We start from the raw sequence: 19,354 nt of genomic DNA, 5'->3' as shown, positions 1-19,354 counted from the left end.
TATGGCCGGCGGGATGTTGCGGCGGGTGAGCTGCGCCAGGCGGAGGCGGAGGATCGCGTCACCGATGACGCGATCGCTCCGCCCATGCCCATACAAGGACCGCCGCATTTTGTCAATACGGCGGTCCTTGCGGCGTCCACTTCCCGGCCGCCAATTGTATATACGGCGGTCGGGAAGTGGTTAACTCCTTCAGTGCTCCCTGCAAACTGAAGTCAAGTTCAGAACTTCAGGATTTTTTTTAGTATTTCCATGCATTGTAATGAAGATTTTTTTTTGTCCACAAGTCATATATTGTGGCTAATCTTTTAGAGCAGAGAGGGAATTCTGAGTTTAGTTCCTCTTTAAAGGAAACCTAAACTGAGAAGGATATGGATTTTTCCTTTTAAAATAATACCATGCCTGACTCTCCTACTGATCCTGTGTCTCTAATACTTTCAGCCACAGCCCATCAACAAGCATGCAGATCAGGTGCTCTGACTGAAATCAGACTGGATTAGCTGCATGCTTGTTTCAGGTGTGTGGTTCAGATACTGTACTACTGCAGCTAAAGAGATCAGGAAACATCCATATCCCTCTCAGTTTAGGTTCCCTTTAAAAGGCAGGTGAAAAGAAAAATACAAGACTTACTTAACTGGGGCTTCCTCCAGCCCCTGGCAGCCTATCTGTCCCTCGCCCCAGCTCCGGGGTCCTGGGAACCCCTCTGTTGCAAATGCCCACTTCTGCGCTGAACGCTTCAGGCCACATGAGCGCGATTGCGAGCGTAGTTGCACACACTTGCACAGGCAAAAAAGGTGCCGACCTGGCACCAGGGCCCAAGGCCACTGTCAACGGCCCCCCTTCAGTATAGGTAGCGAGATGACCCCTCCCCCCTTCCCTCCAGTATAGGTAGCCGGATGTCCCCTCCCCCTTTTCCTCTAGTAAAGGTAGCCCGATGACTCCTTTAATCCCTCCTTTTCCCACCCCCCTTTCAGTATAAGTAGCCAGCTCGCCTTCACACTACAGCAGCCATCAGCGCATCTCCAGTGTAGAAGCTTCCTCTTTCTTTCTGTCTCCAATGTTGCCCAAGTCCATAGCCGCCAGCCACAATGCAAACATGCACAGAGAGCAAAGGGGCTGCTGCACAGGCAAAACATACTTGTGTAGAGCACAACCTTTTGGTGTGACTGGCAAGCTCCGTTAAAGCGGACCCAACCCCAAACATTTTTTTAATTCAAAATATTTAGTTGCACCACTCTGACACATACAAAGATAAATAAAAACTCCTTCAACCCTATGAGCATTTCAGTGCATGCTTTTCACTCTTCTCTTTTCATAACTAGGGTTATACAGGTGGCAGCCATTACTTCTGAGCATAGTAGGAGGTTTTAGATCATGGGTGTGTTTGTCATCAGCTACCCTCCCTCACAGGGGCATCGTCTATGTGAAATCTCACACAAGCTGAGATCACCTCCCCTGTGACATCATCAGTAGCAGCCTGAGTTTTGTTTTTTATCTCCTCCACCAGTCTGCCGGATTCTGTTACGGCAATATGAAAGGAATAGAGGGGTTCCTCCAATAAATGTAAATTATTTTATATTTGTCATTATGCAGCTGAAAAAAGGCTGCTATATATTATTATAAGTTCAAAAATAGATTTTATTTCTGAAATCTTGTATTTTTAATTTGGGTCCACTTTAATACAAGAAAAGTTTCTCTTTACAGACAGCTGAGCAGTAAAGATGACCAGGGCCGGAACTCAGGAGCCCTTAACACAGGCCCCACCCCATTTATTAAATTGTCATGGTCATGACAGGATGTGGGTGGAGCTAACTAAAATAACAGTGTAACTCAAAGGCAGTGGCAGTTTCCCCACAAAACACAGTTAGGCAAAGTGACCCACACACATAATAAGGCAGTATATCCCCTTCTCTCAAAAAAACCCACACACATAAGCAAGCAGAGTGGTGTGGTGGAATGGGAGATAAATCAGGGAGGGGGGGGGGCACCTTTCTCACATAAGGCGCTTGTAGGCATGTGCCTATAGTGCCTTATGATAAATCCGGGCCTGAAGATGACAGATCTATACTGAAGAATCAGCTTAAAGGAGAACTCCATGAACTGTTATTGGATCAGACTTGGCAAAGGTATATCATTTGTAATTTATGCCATTAATATTTTCTGTTACACTCCAGCCAGGTGCCTGACTCAATCATTTTGAATCAGTCAGGAGATAACTAAAGAAATTGATTATTGGTATTAAAGCTTCAAGAAGATGTAGTGTTATCTTTAAGCACAATACTGTGCCTGGGAAAAAAATAGGCAGGGGAAGTGAAAAACGTCTGACAGCTAACAAACATGCACCATAATATACAGTGATTTCAATAGCAGAAATGCTGTTTTCAGCAATCTTTTAAAGCAGATTGCATGCAAGTGACAAACAGGACTAGTTCACAGTGCTCAGTTGTGTTGCAGAATAATTCTGCATGTCAACTCACTGCCCATATAACTCTATGAGCCTGTGCACAGTACTGTGTTGTAACGGAGAGTGTTATTCTAACTCGCTGCATGCAGGCTTTGTATCTATGTCAGAGGCGTCTTAACCCATAGGCAATCAAGACGGTGGCTTGGAGTGCAATGCTGAGGAAAGGCGCAGTAAATTACTGTTAGTCCAGAGGAAAAATATTTTCCTGTCCTGAAAGACCATTGTAAGGGTCTGGAGAAAGAAAGCTTTCTGCTCTCTGCACAATTGTTCTAATGACTGCATCTGCTCAGCCACTGAAAGAATCATTCAGCGTTCTATGGCCAGTCTCCACCATTGCTGCTCACAGTCATTATAACACATGCTTTATGAAACTTACCACTGTGAGCCTAGCCTAAAAGACTGATTACAATAATTGATACAATTATTTAGCACATCCAAGAGTGCCCCTTTAATGGTCCCAGACATTTTTTTTGTAACGACCGCTTTGTAATGTGACTTGCCCCACTGCAATGCACCACCTATGTGATGTTCACAGTGTGGCGTGTACATTGCAGTATACTGTCATGTCGTGCGGCATGTAGTATGTTACTGCAAAACGCAGGCGTTGACAGTGAATACTCTTCATTGACTATATGCGACGCAACATGTGGCACCACGTGTGTTCTCGCTGTTACTGGGAACACAATGCAACGGTCACTGTGAACCTAGCCTTATAAATGTGGCCGTTTACACAGAATTATCAAAACAATTATACAAAAATGAAAGAAGACAAACAGAGTGGAAAAAAAAAAGTTTTTGGGACTTTTCTAAATATAGAAATCATATTCACTTAGTGGTGCTCGTAATAGGTCAATTACGTGAATTTTGCATAATGTTTTTTTTAACAATTACATTATGTACAGCATACTATGCTTGTGAATCATAATTACGCCTGTAATAACACATGTAATTCACGTTCGAATGCGAAAAAAATGTATATTGATCAGCCAGCATAGTATGCATGCACGGCTATTATTTAAGCTCCTTAGAGGTATGCCCGACACTGTGTGAGTCCCCCATAATGAAATAATTTGCTCACATTGCTTTAAAACTTTTAGGCTAGCTAGTAAAGGTATTCGGCACCCCTGAATTGCCCCTGATCGCCCCCAATCCCCCCGATTATACATTACCCAGCCTGTATCCAGCCATCGCGCAACCTCCTTGAACAGCTCAGGTCTCTCTATGGGGAGGATCGGGTTTGCGCATGACGTCGGCGACTTCATGTGCGATGCTCCCCATAGAGACTGTCCGGAGAGGCTGCGCCGATTGCTGGATCCAGGCTGGGTAATGTATAAACGGGGGAGCGGCGGGGAGCGGGGGGGGTGCCGGACACCTTTACTAGCTAGCCTAGTGCTAGCTATATGTGAGCAAATGATTTCATTATGCGGGCAAAAACTAACAAAACCTCCTGAGCGGCGTAACACTCAGGTTAAATATTCAATGCAAAAAATGCGTTTGCATGTGAAAAACGGTCACGTCCGAAATTAAGTGTAAAGTACGCTTCCATCCCTGATTACAATAAGGGATTACGTTTGCATGCGAAATGATTTATGCGTAATCCGCAAATTTCACATTACGATACGTAATTGCGAATAACGATGCATAATTACGCATAGGTGTAATTTCTGCTCATCACTATCCACACTCTGCCTCCTCGGCAGCCCCCACAATTACCTGTGTTGGCCCAGTGGTCAAGGTCCCTCCAGCCCTCCATTTGCTCCACGCGGTACTTCTTCAGGTTTTCTCGCAGAGTGGTCTTCCGGCTGGAGCCGTGTGAGGATGCAGACCGGTCCCCCCCTCCTTCAGGCCTGGATAATCCCCTGACAGAGAGGGTGTTGGGCCCCTCCAGGAGCTGCATGGTATGCCGGATGTCTGGCAGCCTCAAGGGGACCCCATTGTGGCTCCGCGCACTGAGCCCCGCCATAGACATGCAGCACCGTCCGGTCACTGATTGACTGAAAATTCTTTTTGGAACTTGTCGTATCAACAACAAAGTTGCCAGGAAACCTTTTCTGCCTTGGTAGAAAATCCCCACGATGGTGGTGAGTGAGAACAATGGTCGCCGGGGAGACACAACCTCATATTCTTTCCAATAACTCCAACAAGCTAGACACACTGCTCCATTGTCTGACTGGGGAGTGTTAATTATAGCTGAGCCTGTGCTTTACCTCAGCAGAGGCTGTTCATTCAATAAAGCTAGGCGGTTTCCCACCTGCACTGCACCGTGCCCTGCAAAACGGGCCTGACTAACATTCTCCTGAGCTGGAGATCTGGGTTTAAAGAGGAACTGTCGCGAAAATCTTAACATTTAAAACACATACAAATTACTCTTCCTGAGTAAAATGAGTCATAAATTACTTCTCTCCTATGTTGCTGTCATTTACAGTAAGTAGTAGAAATCGGACATTACTGACAGGTTTTGGGCTAGTCAATCTCTCCATAGGGGATTCTCATCATGACCTTTATTCTTTATAAAGACACTCCCTGAAATAGATTAACACAAAGATGCTGGCCAGCCTCCTTCTCACTGTACACTTTTTTGGCAGTTGGACGGAGCAAATGCCATTCACTAAGTGCATTTTGAAAACAAAAAAATCCCTGTGAACCCCCCATGAAGACTGGAGATGGGCTAGTCCAAAACCTGTCAGTTCTGTCAGATTTCTACTACCTACTGTAAGTGACAGCAACATAGGAGAAAAGTAATTCTGGAAGAAATGTACTTCTTAAAGGGGAACTTCAGCCTAAACAAACATACTGTCATTATGTTACATTAGTTATGTTAATTAGAATAGATAGGTAATATAATCTCTTACCCACCCCGTTTTAAAAGAACAGGCAAATGTTTGTGATTCATGGGGGCTGCCATCTTTGTCATGGGGCAGCCATCTTTTTGGTTGAAAGGAGGTGACAGGGAGCAGGAGACACAGTTCCAACTGTCCTGTGTCCTGATTACCCCTCCCAGCTGCGCACCCCAGGCTTCAAATGTCAAATTCAAAATGTAAAAAAAAAAAAAAAATTGCACCAAAACAGCAGAACGAGAACAACATCAGAAATCCCATCATGCTTTGCACAGCATTAGGGGAAAAATGCCCGGGCAGTTTTTTTCTGTGCAGCTAAAAATGAGGCTTGTATAAGAGAAAAAAAAAGTTCTAAAGCTGTGAAACAGTTAAAGAAACACCAGGCCTTTCCAGTGCTGCTGAGTCAATTTTTAGTCTGGAGGTTCACTTTAATTATATATGTTTACATATATTTTAAATTTTAAAATTTTCATGATAGAGGTCCTTTAAGCAATTTTTCCTTCAGTAAATGTTTACATCCTATGCCTGGGTCATACCACACCACAGTGCGGGTTAATGAAACGTTAGTAATTTTAGATTTGTGTGACTGTAGTTATATTTAGCACCCACAGTGACTTTTCTTTTAAAATAAGGTGTGGCCTTAAGGTACACCTGAAGTGAGAGGGATATAGAGGGTGCCATATTTATTTTCTTATAAACAATACCAGTTGCTTAACAGTCCTGTTGATCTCTTTGGCTGCTGTAGTGTGTGAATCACCCACCTAAAAAAAGTATGCCTCTAATCCAGTCAGACATCTGATCTGCATGCTTGTTCAAGGCCTATAGCTAAACATATTAGCAGCAGATAACCAGCAGGACTGCCAGGCAACTGGTGTTGTTTAAGGTCGGTTTCACACTTAACCACTTCCCCTCCTCCGGCACGAATATCTACGTCCCTGTTTACCTTGTAGGGACGGAGATACTGCTGGGCACTCCCGCTCACCGCCCCGCGCTCCCACCGCAGATCATTAGCTGAGAGATCAATGAATGGGAACACAGTCCCCATTCATTGATCTAAGTCCCCGTGTGAATGGCCGCAGCCATCCATTAGACGGTGCCGCCATTCACAAAGACTGTCCACGCATCACTTCCTCTTTGCATAGTAATACTATGCATTAGGAAGTCAGGTGCAAGGACATCTTGTGGCCAAATAGTAAAATTACATCTACATTTTTTTCCCAACAAAATACTTATTTTGACTCTTTTTTTTACATTTTTTATTAACCATTGACCTCCCACCCTTCCCCAAAGATAAAAAAAATTTACAATTAAAAAAAAAAAATACATAGTTACCTTAGGGACTGAACTTTTATAATCTGTATGTCAAGAGGGTATGTTACTGTTACTTTATAAATTATGGGCTTGTAATTAGGGATGGACGCAAAACTGAAAAAATGCATCTTTATTTCCAAATAAAATATTGGCGCCATACATTGTACTAGGGAAAAAATGTAAACGTTACAATAACCGGGACAAATGGGCAAATACAATGTGTGGGTTTTAAATAGACACTGAAGTGTCTTTTTTACCTTAGTTTTGTATACAGCCGTCTTCAGCATTAAATTCCAAGCTGATTCGCCACATTCCTGTGGCAGAACGAGTGATTTATGCCCCTGAAATAGCCCAGCAAAATTCTACGACTTTTCAAGTTGCACATTTTGCTGGCAGGGAGAGGCAGAGCTGTGCGCAGTAGCTCTGCCTCTTATCCAGTCAATCTCCACTGATCTCCGCCTCTCTAAGTAAAAGGCAACTGATAGGAGCGGGGAGAGGAGGAGATTGACTGCATAAGAGGAAGAGCTACTGGCCACAGCTCAGCCTCTTCCAGGAAGAAAAATCCTGAAAAATGTAGAACTTTCCTAGGCTATTTATGGGGCATAAAACACTAGTTCTGCCACGGGGATGCAGCAAATCCGCTTGGAATTTAATTCTGAAGACGGCTGGATACAAAACGAAGGTAAAAAAAAATACACTTATCACGCTGATATGTTAAAGGGGAACTTCAGCCTAAACAAACATACTGTCATCAAGTTACATTAGTTATGTTAATTAGAATAGATAGGTAATATAATCTCTTACTCGCCCTGTTTTAAAAGAACAGGCAAATGTTTGTGATTCATGGGGGCTGCCATCTTTGTCATGGGGGCAGCCATCTGTTTGGTTGAAAGGAGGTGACAAGGAGCAGGAGACACAGTTCCAACTGTCCTGTGTCATGATTACCCCTCCCAGTTGCACAAGCTAGGCTTCAAATGTCAAATTCAAAATGTAAAAAAAAAAAAAAATTGCACCAAAACAGCAGAAAGAGAACAATAACATCAGAAATCCCATCATGCTTTGCACAGCATAAGGGGAAAACTGCCCGGGCAGTTTTCTTCTGTGCAGCTAAAAATGAGGCTTGTATAAGAAATACAAAGTTCTGATGCTGTGAAACTGTTAAAGAAACACCAGGCCTTTTCAGTGCTGCTGAGTCGATTTTTAGTCCGGAGGTTCACTTTAAGAGATCTGACGTAACAAGTGCAAATCACAGTACTAAAGAGAAAAGCGTAGTCTGAGAAAGACCGAGGTCGTACACGTGAGCAGATAACTGAAGTACAGAAGGGCTAGGCAAAATCGAAGTCAAATAACAGGCAGAGTCATACACATAAGTCAGATGTCAGTCGTATTGGAAGGATCAAACAGTAGCGAAGTCAGGGACAGGCTGAGTCATACACAGAAATCAGATGGCAGTAGTACAAAGGGCCTAGGCAGATACGAGGTCAATAGGCAGGCAAAGGTCGGTACACAGATATCAGATGGCAGTAGTACAAAGGAGCTAGGCAGATACGAGGTCAAATAGGCAGGCAAAGGTCGGTACACAGATCAATATACAATATTACAAACAATACAATACAATACTGACTGACTAGAGTATATATATATATATATATCTCGTGCTGATGCACAATATATGAAATGTAGCTCTCAAACTCTCACTAGCTAACGGCCAAGAACCAGAGAGCTGATTAGACACTTCCGGCGCCCTTCAACAGGCCGCAATAAGTGTGCATGGCTTAATAGTCTTGCATTGCCTTTGCAGGCCCTTGTGGCAACGGAGAGGAACGCAACGCAGGAATCCTAGAAAAAGCTGAGTACACACATCAGACAAGAGTTGGTCGAAATAAAAGCTGACCAACAATCATTCTGCAAAGTTTAACAATCTCTAACGACCAAACGGTATACACACATGAACGATCAAAGAAATCTGTACAAACATGAGTGATTATGAACGATCGACTGTGTACACAACAATATCGTTATACGTTGTTTAATTAACTGTACACAATCCCATTGATGAACGCGATCATCGGTCGAAAGGATCCAACCGGTTGGATCACGTTTCCAGGTCGGTCAGCTACGTTTGCTTTAGGATCATTGGTTGAAACATTAATTGGTCGTAAAAGAAGGAGACCCTGGGGACCTTGCCGGCTACAGGGCACTGGAGGGAGCCCCAGGTAAGTCTGGATTTCCTTTTTTCGTTACTGCTCAGGGTTTCTTTAAAGGAAAACTTAAGTCAAATAAAAAAAATGACATTTACTCACCTGGGGCACCCCTTAGCACCCCGAAGCTGGATGGTGCCCTCGCAGCTCCGCTCCGATCGTCCTGTCCCCGCCGGCGGCTACTTCCGGTTCGGCGACAGCCGCCGACAGGCTGGGAACGCGGCTGATTTTCCGCGTTCCCAGCCGCTGCTATCACCCTCTATGCTGCTATAGCGTATATATAGACGCTATAGCAGCATAGAGGGTGATAGCAGCGGCTGGGAACGCGGAAAATCAGCCGCGTTCCCAGCCTGTCGGCGGCTGTCGCCGAACCGGAAGTAGCCGCCGGCGGGGACAGGACGATCGGAGCGGGGCTGCGAGGGCACCATCCAGCTTCGGGGTGCTGAGGGATGCCCCAGGTGAGTAAATGTCTTTTTTTTTTTTTGACTTAAGTTTTCCTTTAAAGCAAACCTGAACTGAAAATTAAAAGTCAAAATATACATACACACGTCCTACTTACCTCCCGTGTAGTCTGCTCATCAATCTCTTTCTCCTCTACTGTTTGTTCACTGTGATCAATGGAATTCTCCATCCTCCATTTTGAAAATGGCCAATATCCCATAACAGCTTCCAGGTCTGTCACACTGTTAAACTGTAATATCGCCCACTTGAGCCATAGGGAAACATAGGCATTAACTTGTTCACCAGATGTCCTTTCAGTTATAACTGACAGCAACTGATATAGGACAGCAACTCATATACAGTGGTTTGCAAAAGTATTCGGCCCCCTTGAAGTTTTCCACATTTTGTCACATTACTGCCACAAACATGAATCAATTGTATTGGAATTCCACGTGAAAGATCAATACAAAGTGCTGTACACGTGAGAAGTGGAACGAAAATCATACATGATTCCAAACATTTTTTTTACAAATCAATAACTGCAAAGTGGGGTGTGCGTAATTATTCAGCCCCCTTTGGTCTGAGTGCAGTCAGTTGCCCATAGACATTGCCTGATGAGTGATAATGACTAAATAGAGTGCACATGTGTGTAATCTAATGTCAGTACAAATACAGCTGTTCTGTAACGGCTTCAGAGGTTGTCTAATAGAATCTTGGGAGCAACAACACCATGAAGTCCAAAGAACACACCAGACAGGTCAGGGATAAAGTTATTGAGAAATGTAAAGCAAGCTTAGGCTAGAAAAAGATTTCCAAAGCCTTGATCGTCCCACGGAGCACTGTTCAAGCGATCATTCAGAAATGGAGGGAGTATTGCACAACTGTAAACCTACCAAGACAAGGCCATCCACCTAAACTCACAGGCCGAACAAGGAGAGCGCTGATCAGAAGTGCAGTCAAGAGGCCCATGGTGACTCTGGACGAGCTGCAGAGATCTACAGCTCAGGTGGGGGAATCTGTCCATAGGACAACTATTAGTCATACACTGCATAAAGTTGGCCTTTATGGAAGAGTGGCAAGAAGAAAGACATTGTTAACAGAAAAGCATGAGAAGCCCCGTTTGCAGTTTGCCACAAGCCATGTGGGGGACACAGCAAACATGTGGAAGAAGGTGCTCTGGTCAGATGAGACCAAAATGGAACTCTTTGGCCAAGATGCAAAACGCTATGTGTGGCGGAAATCTAACACTGCACATCACTCTGAACCCACCATCCCCACTGTCAAATATGGTGGTGGCAGCATCATGCTCAGGGGGTGCTTCTCTTCAGCAGGGACAGGGAAGCTGGTTAGAGTTGATGGGAAGATGGATGGAGCCAAATACAGGGCCATCTTGGAAGAAAACCTCTTGGAGTCTGCAAAAGACTTGAGACTGGGGCGGAGGTTCACCTTCCAGCAGGTCAACGACCCTAAACATAAAGCCAGGGCAACAATGGAATGGTTTAAAACAAAACATATCCATGTGTTAGAATGGCCCAGTCAGATCTAAATCCAATCGAGAATCTGTGGCAAGATCTGAAAACTGCTGTTCACAAACGCTGTCCATCTAATCTGACTGAGCTGGAGCTGTGTTGCAAAGAAGAATGGGCAAGGATTTCCAACTCTAGATGTGCAAAGCTAGTAGAGACATACCCTAAAAGACTGGCAGCTATAATTGCAGCAAAAGGTAGTTCTACAAAGTATGGACTTAGAGGGCTGAATAATTACGCACACCCCACTTTGCAGCTATTGATTTGTAAAAAATGTTTGGAATCATGTATGATTTCGGTTCCACTTCTCATGTGTACACCACTTTGTATTGGTCTTTCACATGGAATTCCAATAAGATTGATTCATGTTTGTGGCAGTAATGTAACAAAATGTGGAAAACTTCAAGGGGGCCGAATACTTTTGCAAACCACTGTATCTCAGTTCTAACAAAATCTTTACAGAACTGGAAGGAATCGTTGTAAGAAAATAGTGAGCACCTGAGAGGAACTGGCGCTGAGGTAAGCATGTAATATTCATTAGCAGGTAGATCCTGTGTTTATTTTAAAGGAAACCAGAGATGCGGCCAGTCTGCGCAAGAGGAAGTGCGCTCTCTACGTATCTCTCTTGGCTGCATTTTGCAGGTGGCTTCATGATTGGCTAAAGTGTGAGCAGAAAGTCTTGAAGGACACGTGCTGCAAGTTCCGCCTGTGGAAGTATCTGAGCCACTCACAGGAAGAGAGTGGCAGCCAGCCTCTATTCAGTGATGTCTGAAATTTTTAAAGAGCCATGGATACTGTACCAGCAATATGTCTAGCCTGGCTATGCAGCCCTAAGGTATACTTAACCTTGTAGTCCACCATATGCGCAAGTGCTTGTACTGTACCTCCAATGGGAGGACAGAGTTGCTCCTTTGCAGCAGATAATGTATCAGGGCATGCTGGGTCATTTCCAGGACAATTTCTGATATAGTAAACTACTTTCCGCAGTTCTTTGGAGTTTACTATAACAAGATTATACTGTATTGTTTAAAAGAAAATAAATATGGCAGCCTCCATATCCCTCTTAGGTCAGTTGTCCCGTTAGTGGATGCTTGTCCAATATTTCTTCCCGCTATGAAGGAGAAGGAGCTCCATAACAAAGAGCAATCGAGGCCACTCCGCTAGCCTATTTTACACAGAAGCTCTTTGTCTCCATTTGCCCTGTTCTGAAATCTGTGAGTGACAGACGGCCTACTGAGAGGGGGCGGGGCTACAGGATTTTCACATCACACGTTTCCAGGGTGACCCTATTCACAAGCATCAGCCAGCACGCCACACAGAGAGAACCAATTAAAAGTACAGTTTAAATAAGGACCAAGATAGATTAGAAGGATTAGGAAAGAGAGACCTCCGCTAAGCTTGTTTTTCCAGCCTGGCGTAAAGAGGAAAGCCGGTCTTTTTAATGCGTTTGGATATCAAATGGATAGGGACCAGCCTGAAGGAAGCCCGCCCCTCCTTTTACCAAATTAAAGGACGTTGTGAATGATCCACTCACTACATGCTATAGAGGTGCTTCTTATGCCATAATCAGCAGCCAATTCTCAGATATTTGTAAAACGAGTAACATTTCTATCATGTCATTTTTGAAAATAACGAACCTTCTTTCTAAAGTAAAAGTCCCGCCCCTTTCCGCCTCAGTGTTTGCTCTAAATCTGAGAAGAGTCATGTGATAAGCAGCCACTGCAGTCAGCAAGTTTTGATTTAAATACCTGGTCGTACCGGTATTCCTCAAAATTGTTAACTGTTCCTTACAATCAGGGATATTTCCTGCTTTACTGAAGGAAGCAATCATCAGGCCTCTCCTCAAAAAACCCTCCCTGGACCCAGATGCAATGACCAGCTACAGACCTGTCTCTAACTTCCCCTTTCTGGGAAAGCTAATTGAAAAAGCTGTATACCTCCAGCTAGAAGCAAGAATCCTACAAAATAACAGTTATGACCCATTCCAGTCTGGCTTCAGGAAACACCACAGCACTGAAACTGCCCTCATCCAAATATGCAACCACCTGCTCATGGCAAGAGACAGAGGAGAGTGCTCGATCCTCATACTGCAGCCTTTGACACAGTTGACCATGACATCTTGATAAACAGGCTACAGGAATACTGCGGCATTGATGGCATAGTACTTCAGTGGTTCCAATCCTTCTTGAGTGGCAGAACCCACAAAGTGTCTATGGGGCCCTTCCTGTCCACCCCTGTAACACTTAAGTATGGGGTGCCCCAGGGCTCAATCCTCTCTCCCCTGCTTTTCACGATTTACATGCTACCGTTGGGAAAACTAATCCAAAAACATGGCCTGACATACCACTGCTATGCAGACGACACCCAACTATATCTTTCCTTCAAGCCTGGTGTGACAGACCCAACTCTAACTATAAACGCCTGCTTACGTGAACTACAGCAATGGATGAATGACAACTGGCTGAAACTAAATGCAGACAAAACTGAAGTCCTTCTGATTGGAGGGCAGAGCATGATAACAAAACAACTTAACTTGCAGTCTTCACCACTGGGAATAGGAGGCACGGATCTACGCAGCTCTGATCATGTGCGTAGCCTGGGAGTTCTAATTGATGGGGATTTAAACTTCAGAACTCAAATCTCTGCTGTGGTGAAATCATCCTATTTTCACCTGAAGAACATTGCAAAAATCAAGCACCTCATACCCCCAGAAGATCTGCCAACCTTAGTCCACGCCTTCATCACATCCCGACTGGACTACTGCAATGCTCTCTACACTGGCCTTCCAAAAAAGGCCTTGTACCGCCTACAGCTGATACAGAATACTGCTGCCAGACTGCTAACCAACCAACCCCGTCACTGCCACATAACGCCAGTCCTGCATTCCCTTCACTGGCTACCTATAGAATGGAGGGTCCTATTCAAGATCGGCCTACTGACATTTAAATCCCTGAATAATCTAGGCCCTGGATACATGAAAGATATGTTACAGCTGCGAAGCAATCCCCGCATTCTCAGATCCACAGGTTCTAATAATCTAGTCATACCCAGAGTCCAGTCTGGCATTTGCAGAAATTTAACTTTTGTTGTGTGAATACTTCATCCTACTAATTACTGAATCTGAGAGAGCCTAAGCGCTTTGAGTCCTATGGGAGAAAAGCGCTATAGAAATGTTATTGTATTGTATTGTATTGTATTAAATGGTAATTCCACTTTTGTAGGGAGAAAAATGCAATGTATCAGATAGAATGTTGATGGGGAAGGTGTAGAGACAACATGGATGGGAATGTACTAGGAAAGAAAAATCAGATGGTGTCAGGTAAAGAAGGTATAGAAAATGGATGGGGACAGGTAGGGAAGGTATAGAAAAAGCATGGGGAAGGAATAAAAAATGGATGGGGACAGATAAGGAAAGTATAGAAACTGGATGGTGACAGGTAGCAAATGTATAGAAAATGGATGGGGACAGGTAAGGAACGTATAGAAAATAAATGAGGACAGATAAGGAACATACAGAAAATTGATAGGGACAGGTAGGGAATGTATAGAAAACGGGTTAAGACAGGTAAAGAAGGTATAGAAAATGGATGGGGACTGGTAGGGAACATATAGAAATGGATGTGGACAGGTAGGGGGCATAAAGAAAATGGATGGGGACAGATAAGGAACATACAGAAAATGGATGGGGACAGGTAGGGAATGTATAGAAAATGGATGAGGACAGGTAGGGAAGGTATAGAAAATGGATGGGGACAGGTAGGGAATGTATAGAAAATGGATGAGGACAGGTAGGGAAGGTATAGAAAATGGATGAGGACAGGTAGGGAAGGTATAGAAAATGGATAAGGACAGGTAGGGAAGGTATAGAAAATTCGACACACACAAGCAATAGAACACAGCAATACATATGATCCAGCTACATTTATGTGGTCAGCAGGTGCTCGTCAGCCAATCAGTATGCACTGTCATACACCCTTTACCTGCCATACCACATCTAGCAGCCATTAGCATTCAGGTGGGAGGCTTCAGTTGGATGCAAATCGCAAGATTGCGTCGCTAGCAGGACCGTCCCGTGCAGGCATCCCTCCCACGGGGGTCCCTCCCGAACCGCTCACCTGTCCGCCATGTCTCAGAGCTGAAAAAAAAACAAAAAACGTTTAAAAACACGATTGGTTCACACGATGGCCAGGGGCCCCGGACCTCTCTCACTGGCCGGGGCCCCAAGGCCAACATGCGATACCTGGAGGGGAGTGCAGGTGGGCCTGGACCTCTCACACCCAGGCTCTGGACCTCTCACATCCAGAAAACCCACCAACACTGCCTCCATACTGAATGCTAAATTCGACACACACAAGCAATAGAACACAGCAATACATGCATCCAGCTACATTTAAGTGGTCAGCAGGTGCTCGTCAACCAATCAGGATGCACTGTCATACACCCTTTACCTGCCATACCACATCTAGCAGCCATTAGCATTCCCCCGTGGGAGGGATGCCTGCACGGGGCGGTCCTGCTAGCGACGCAATCTTGCGATTTGCGTCCAACTGAAGCCTCCCACCTGAATGCTAATGGCTGCTAGATGTGGTATGGCAGGTAAAGGGTGTATGACAGTGCATCCTGATTGGCTGACGAGCACCTGCTGACCACTTAAATGTAGCTGGATGCATGTATTGCTATGTTCTATTGCTTGTGTGTGTCGAATTTAGCATTCAGTATGGAGGCAGTGTTGGTGGGTTTTCTGGATGTGAGAGGTCCAGAGCCTGGGTGTGAGAGGTCCAGGCCCACCTGCACTCCCCTCCAGGTATCGCATGTTGGCCTTGGGGCCCCGGCCAGTGAGAGAGGTCCGGGGCCCCTGGCCATCGTGTGAACCAATCGTGTGTTTTTAAATGTATAGAAAATGGATGAGGACAGGTAGGGAAAGTATAGAAAATGGATGAGGACAGGTAGGGAAGGTATAGAAAATGGATGGGGACAGATAGGGAAGGTATAGAAAATGGATGGGGACAGGTAGGGAATGTATAGAAAATGGATGAGGACAGGTAGGGAAGGTATAGAAAATGGATGAGGACAGGTAGGGAAGGTATAGAAAATGGATGAGGACAGGTAGGGAAGGTATAGAAAATGGATGAGGACAGGTAGGGAAGGTATAGAAAATGGATGGGGACAGGTAGGGAAGGTATAGAAAATGGATGGGGACAGGTAGGGAATGTATAGAAAATGGATGAGGACAGGTAGGGAAGGTATAGAAAATGGATGAGGACAGGTAGGGAAGGTATAGAAAATGGATGAGGACAGGTAGGGAAGGTATAGAAAATGGATGATGGTTAGGTAGAGGCGTATGTATTAGTTAGTTAAAAACTATTCCCCCTCCAAGTCGAAGCAACTCAGAGGGAGAAGTAATTTGAGGTCTGGCGATCATCGGAACCCCAAATTTCCTGTGCAGGCCGTGGACTACAGTATTGCTGCTATAGCGGCACCCAATTCAAGCGCTACACGACCGATGCGCAGCACCGAGATGACCTGCTTCAAAATCAGGGAACATATAGAAAATGGATGGGGACAGGTGGAGGACCGATACAAGGTTGATAAAAACAAGTTTGTCCAACGTGCAGCTCTAATCTACATTTTCTCGGGCGGTATGAAGTGAGATGGAAAGCAACCATCTTGCCCTTCTTGCTGCTGAAGCTCCTAGGTGTGAACCTGCTATTACCTGTATGTTTCCATTTGCTTTTTAGATTTGTCAGTTGATCTTCAGCAGGGCCGACAGCCAAACGCATGAACTTTACATATTGTTCAGGGTGCAAAGCCTCGCCTGTTTGCATGATGTTGCTACAGAGAGGAATGGGAGTGGTTTCACAGGAAGTCCTGGCAGATACAGTATCATACAGACCATCGGACTGCTAACTCCAACACGTTTCCCTGCTTGTCTTTTATCACTACTAATGTTTTGCATTAAAAGCAGATCAGCTCTTGGCAATAAACATGGTATAAGTTAGGATTACAAGACAGCGGTCACTTGGCTCATCTAAACTCAGCTTCATCTCAACCCGACCCCCCGAATGTTCATTGTGTTGTCCTTCAGGGTAGGAACACACTAGGCCAGGCATGGGCAAACTTGGCCCTCCAGCTGTTAAGGAACTACAAGTCTCACAATGCATTGCAGGAGTCTGACAGCCACAGTCATGACTTATAAAGGCAAATGCATTGTGGGACTTGTAGTTCCGTAACAGCTGGAGGGACGAGTTTGCCCATGCCTGCACTAGGCAGAAACATTAGCGTTAACACATATAATGCAAGTCAATGGCACGCATGAAAAAACACCTATGCTCACACTCTGCAATGTGTGTTTTAGAAAATGCTAAACTTGCTGCATATTTTTCCAAAACGCATCTGAAACGCACCTAATGTATGTCAATGCTGACACAGAGGTATAGCGTTTTATTGCGGTTTGAATGCATTTAAAAAAAACAACAAGTTTGATGATGTATTTCCGCTTCCTGTTGACTTCCTAGTGATTTGCATTAAAAGTATACAAAAAACACATACAAAACGCACTTGAAATTTATATGTGCGAACCGCAGACGCATTAAAACGCAAGAAAAATGCATTCACATAACGAAAATGCATGAAAAACAGTCAAAATGCTCATGCAGCAAAACGCAACCTTTCACGCAGCGCCTAGTGTGTTCCCAGCCTGAATGTCAGGACTTGCGCATCCCAGGACAGACTGACTGAGATTCTCATGGGCTGCAGATGTGAAAGTGGGATGTGAAAGTTTGGCCAACCTTGTTGATCGTCATGATTTTCCTGTATAAATTGTTGGTTGTTACGATAAAAAAATGTCAGTTAAATATATCATATAGGAGAGACACACAGTGATATTTGAGAAGTGAAATGAAGTTTATTGGATTTACAGAAAACGTGCAATAATTGTTTAAATAAAATAAACCAGGTGCACAAATTTGGGCACCACAAAAAAAAGGAATGAATACAATATTTAGTAGATTTGTCATTTTATGGATTCCAAAATCTTTAGAACTAATTATTTGAACTCAAATTGGCTTGGTAAGCTCAGTGACACTTGACCTAAATACACAGGTGAATCCAGTTATGAGAAAGAGTATTTAAGGGGGTCAATTGTAAGTTTCCCTCCTCTTTTAATTTTCTCTGAAGAGCAGCAACATGGGAGTCTCAAAACAACTCTCAAATGACATGAAGACAAAGATTGTTCACTGTCATGGTTTAGGGGGAAGGATACAGAAAGCTGTCTCAGAGATTTCAGCTGTCTGTTTTCACAGTTAAGAACATATTGAGGAAATGGAAGACCACAGGCACAGTTCAAGTTAAGGCTCAAAGTGGCAGACCAAGAAAAATCTCGGATAAACAGAAGTGACGAATGGTGAGAACAGTCAGAGTCAACCCACAGACCAGCACCAAAGACCTACAACATCATCTTGCTGCAGATTAAGTCACTGTGCATTGTTCAACCATTCGGCGCACTTTACACAAGGAGATGCTGGATGCAAGAGTGATGCAGAAGAAGCCATCTGAGTCCCCAGACCTGAATATTATTGAAAATCTGTGGTGTGAGTTAAAGAGAGCTGTCCATGCTTGGGAGCCATCAAACCTAAATGAACTGTTTTGTAAAGAGGAATGGTCCAAAATACCTTCAATGAGAATCCAGACTCTCATTGGAACCTACAGGAAGAGTTTAGAGGCTGTAATTTCTGCAAAAGGACGATCTACTAAATAGTGATTTCATTTCTTTGTTATTGTGCACCTGCCTAATTTTGTTTAAACAATTATTGCACACTTTCTGTAAAACCAATAAACTTCATTTCACACGACGATTAACAAGGTTGCACAAACTTTCGCATCCCACTGTAAGTGATCTGACAAACCTGAGCTAGATTTCTCATGAGGAATATTTTCCTTGGTATGCAGACTGGAGGAAAGGGAACAGAAAAAATGGAAAAATGAGGATAAATGATGGGGTTGGTTCTGGGGTGAACATGCTAAATAATTTCCCAATACTCAGAAACTGGCAAATGTTTGTTCCCTTAGTCCAGGGAATTCCAACCTAATCCATGGCCTCCACAAGCCCATGGAAACTGCTGAAGGGGGTGAGGCCACACACTCATTGGCTGTTGCTGCGTGTACTGCTAGAGGGGAGGTGCCATGACATTTTTGCTGGGCACACTGGCCTGCGCTGCACTATCAGCATACAATGATCCGCTTCTTTCTGCGTACCCAGTTGTCCTTTGCAATCTGCTGTTAGATTGTGATCAGCGCAATGGGCACCCCTAGGCTGCTTCAAAAGTGTTCATATTGGTTGAGCACTTAGGAAAAACTTTGCCCAATTTTCCATAATTTATGTATATCCATTTCCACCTCCCAGACATAAACATATCATTATGAAAGGTGTGAGAAGGAAGTCAGGTAAACTGAGCATACAGTATGGATTACAAACCTGGTCTATATAGATTCTCACACAGATATCTCTAATAATTTAGATATAAACAAAGTATTACGCATATAGTCTGTGTGTTTGGCCCTGCATAAACTTGTCTGTTG

The 19,354-nt window shown here is 44.1% G+C and overlaps 1 protein-coding gene across 5 annotated transcripts in view; it reads right to left on the bottom strand.

The window, feature by feature from the left end:
- The window catches only part of LOC137533924 (EF-hand calcium-binding domain-containing protein 6-like), a 100,091-nt gene that overhangs the window by 74,544 nt on the left and 6,193 nt on the right, over positions 1–19,354 (bottom strand). Inside the window, exon 1 of one of the 5 annotated variants that reach the window (XM_068255241.1) lies at positions 4,175–4,634. The exons of 2 other annotated variants lie outside the window; for them this stretch is intronic. In XM_068255241.1, the coding sequence (XP_068111342.1) occupies positions 4,175–4,430 (256 nt within the window). In that variant the 5' untranslated portion in view covers positions 4,431–4,634. Of the gene's footprint in view, positions 1–4,174; positions 4,635–19,354 lie in introns of those variants that run through there. 2 more of the 5 variants (XM_068255236.1, XM_068255239.1) reach the window with 2 other exon arrangements.

The sequence above is a fragment of the Hyperolius riggenbachi genome, chromosome 10, assembly GCF_040937935.1.
Source record: "Hyperolius riggenbachi isolate aHypRig1 chromosome 10, aHypRig1.pri, whole genome shotgun sequence".
Classification (NCBI taxonomy): domain Eukaryota; kingdom Metazoa; phylum Chordata; class Amphibia; order Anura; family Hyperoliidae; genus Hyperolius; species Hyperolius riggenbachi.
Note: the sequence above shows the minus strand (reverse complement) of the source record. Positions and strands in the feature narration are given on the sequence as shown.